Below are 2,330 nucleotides of genomic sequence, written 5' to 3'. Positions count from 1 at the left end.
ACTATGTAACAAGAAGAACAACTGCACAATTGAAACACTATATATATGAGTGCAAAAGCGCGCAAGCCGGGGGAATGTGAATTTGATCAACAACGATGGAAGTCAACAATTCTTCGAGAAATTCAAAGCTTCTCAACACACTCAAACCCTTGATCCTTCTAGGGTTAATCTTCTCATTGCTCACTACCCATACAGTTCTCGCCAAATCTCGCCGTCCAGTCACTGTAAGTTTTGTTTGTTCCTCTTCTCGGATCGTGATTTTCTTCATCTTCACTTGATTCTATCGAATTGTATTTCAATTATTCAGGATGCTGAAACCCGGCAAAAGAAGCAGGAGTGTTACGCCGATATCGAGAGGTTAGCGTTTACTTCAAGCTATTTTAGGGTTTTTTTTTAGTGTACCTGGAAAATGTAATCTCTCCTTTTTTTTTATCATACCTGCTACTGCTTTGATTGGTTATGATAATTTGTTGAAAATGTGCAGTGGATTGTGGGGTTGGCAATGCAGATCTTCAACTACCGAAAAGGAAAATTGTGCCCTGCGATGTCTTTCTCCTACTTGTTACGATCTAGTTTATGGTAGTGATCCGGTGAGATTATGTTTTTTTTTATTGTTTTGTGCTCATATTTCTCTGGCTGTTCTTCTTTAATTGATCAGTGAATGAGTTTAACGTTGGATTTGTGTTGATGTAGCTCGAGGAAGGAGAGAAGGACCTTGCTAGGAGTCAAGAGTACAAGTATTGTATATATAAGTAAGTAGAGTATTTTTGTTCAATTTTCCAGAAAAGAAAGTTGATTATTTCTTATATGAAATATTGGTTTGCTGTCCGGAACTAGACATGGGTCGTTTTGGCTGTTACTTTCAATTTCATTCTTTTCACCGTTCACTTCGTCCTCCAACCATTTGAATAGGAATTTGGAAATGTTTTTGCGTGGTTCACTAGTTCATGTAATACGTTCTCTATCCAGTCTTCAAATGCTATATCATCAGAATAGAGTTTGTTTGCAAGGATCTTTGAATCTGGCCACTGGTTATATTCTGGTTGCTTCTTAAATCATGGGGGAGCTATAATGTATAAATCACTCTGCATATCTTATATGCTTTGAAGTTCTACTAAATCGGAGATCTCACACCATGTTTAGTTCCACTGTGAAATTTTTAACCATTCGAGAATCAAAATGGTATCCTATTATTTCCTCACTTGCTTCCTTCCCCCTTTCTGTGCTTACAAGGAACTAAAGCTGCACAGTTGAATCTGAATCATCTGACCATTAGTGTATAACTTGCTAGAGGATTTGCTATCTTTCTATAGGCCTTGTTGAATGTGTGTTTAATCATTTGGGATCTAAGGTGCTTTTGCATATTGTTGCCCCCATTCCTCAACGCAACCCTTTCCAATACTTCTCTTCCTTTCGTTTCCAAAGGAGTATTAAGCAAGAAGAGTATTCACCGTACGAAATTTCTGGAGCAGGATCTGTTCTGAAGGTTTTACAACTGTATCCTTGAGTTCTAATTAGTAGAGTGTTCCTTGTCTGGTTGAGCTCTATAATAGATGTTTTTCATCTATTTGTCATTTCAGTTAGGTTTGTGCATCCAGAGGAGATTAGTCGAGAGAAACTTTTTGAAAGTACCATACATGTATCTCGATCTAATTGATTACAGTCAATTATAGTTCAGTTTCAATTTATATTTGAAAGAAAACATAACATTAATGAACCAACCTTACAGACCTTCAGTATTTGGGATTTGTTGAATTTAAAGTGTGAAATCATTGTTTGGTTGCAGGTTGTCAATGGGGGAGAGTCTAGAGGGTATTAAGGGATCCTTTGACTACTGACGTTTTTGAAGATTGTCTGTGCTATTTAACTGTCTGATGTTCCATTATGCCCTGTCCTTCTGACTGCCTTTTAGCATTTGGGTCAAAATATAAGGTACAATTCCATAATCCTCAGTTCATATTTTTCTTCCTTTCTCTCTCTTTCTCTCCACATTAAATCGAGAAATATGATTACAGCAACAAAGGAATGAAAAGCTTGGAATGGAAATGGCAACTACTTATAAAAAATTCAATTAATGAGTGCAACTTTAACCTTTTCTTAAGTAGATTACAATAGTTTGAATTGCAAATTTAGGCCCTATAGTTTGGAGAGGGTTAGATTTTAGTCCTACGGTTTCCAAAATTAGAATGTCATCCTCCATGGTTCTTATAATTGTTTGATATTGAGATTTTTATGAAATCAAGGGACTAAGTTTGGTCCAAATTTATAAGTTATCCTAATCTTGCCATGATCATGTTTACGTTCATAAATGATATACACTTTTGATCTTT

At 36.1% G+C, this 2,330-nt stretch overlaps 1 protein-coding gene across 2 annotated transcripts; it reads left to right on the top strand.

The window, feature by feature from the left end:
• LOC101207062 (hypothetical protein) lies at positions 1–2,330 on the top strand. 2 transcript variants are annotated; one of them, XR_004215115.1, is made up of 6 exons: positions 1–224; positions 308–357; positions 485–590; positions 694–752; positions 1,787–1,932; positions 2,016–2,330. XR_004215115.1 is itself a non-coding variant. In XM_004133921.3 (5 exons), the coding sequence occupies exons 1-5, from the start codon at positions 96–98 to the stop codon at positions 1,836–1,838; spliced, it is 396 nt and encodes a 131-aa protein (XP_004133969.1). In that variant the 5' UTR covers positions 1–95; the 3' UTR covers positions 1,839–2,273. The 2 variants fall into 2 exon arrangements, 1 of the variants encoding a protein (XP_004133969.1); XM_004133921.3 differs by having other exon boundaries at positions 1,787–2,273.

Source organism: Cucumis sativus, chromosome 3 (genome assembly GCF_000004075.3).
Source record: "Cucumis sativus cultivar 9930 chromosome 3, Cucumber_9930_V3, whole genome shotgun sequence".
Taxonomy (NCBI): Eukaryota; Viridiplantae; Streptophyta; class Magnoliopsida; order Cucurbitales; family Cucurbitaceae; genus Cucumis; species Cucumis sativus.
This window is presented reverse-complemented; position numbering and strand designations above follow the sequence as displayed.

Excerpts from the sequence above, each read along its gene's own strand:
- LOC101207062 (XM_004133921.3), top strand. The coding sequence starts at position 96 with ATGGAAGTCAACAATTCTTCGAGAAATTCAAAGCTTCTCAACACACTC. Across the intron at positions 225-307 it reads AATCTCGCCGTCCAGTCACT|GATGCTGAAACCCGGCAAAA; the intron begins GTAAGTTTTGTT and ends TCAATTATTCAG. Across the intron at positions 753-1,786 it reads TACAAGTATTGTATATATAA|GTTGTCAATGGGGGAGAGTC; the intron begins GTAAGTAGAGTA and ends GTTTGGTTGCAG.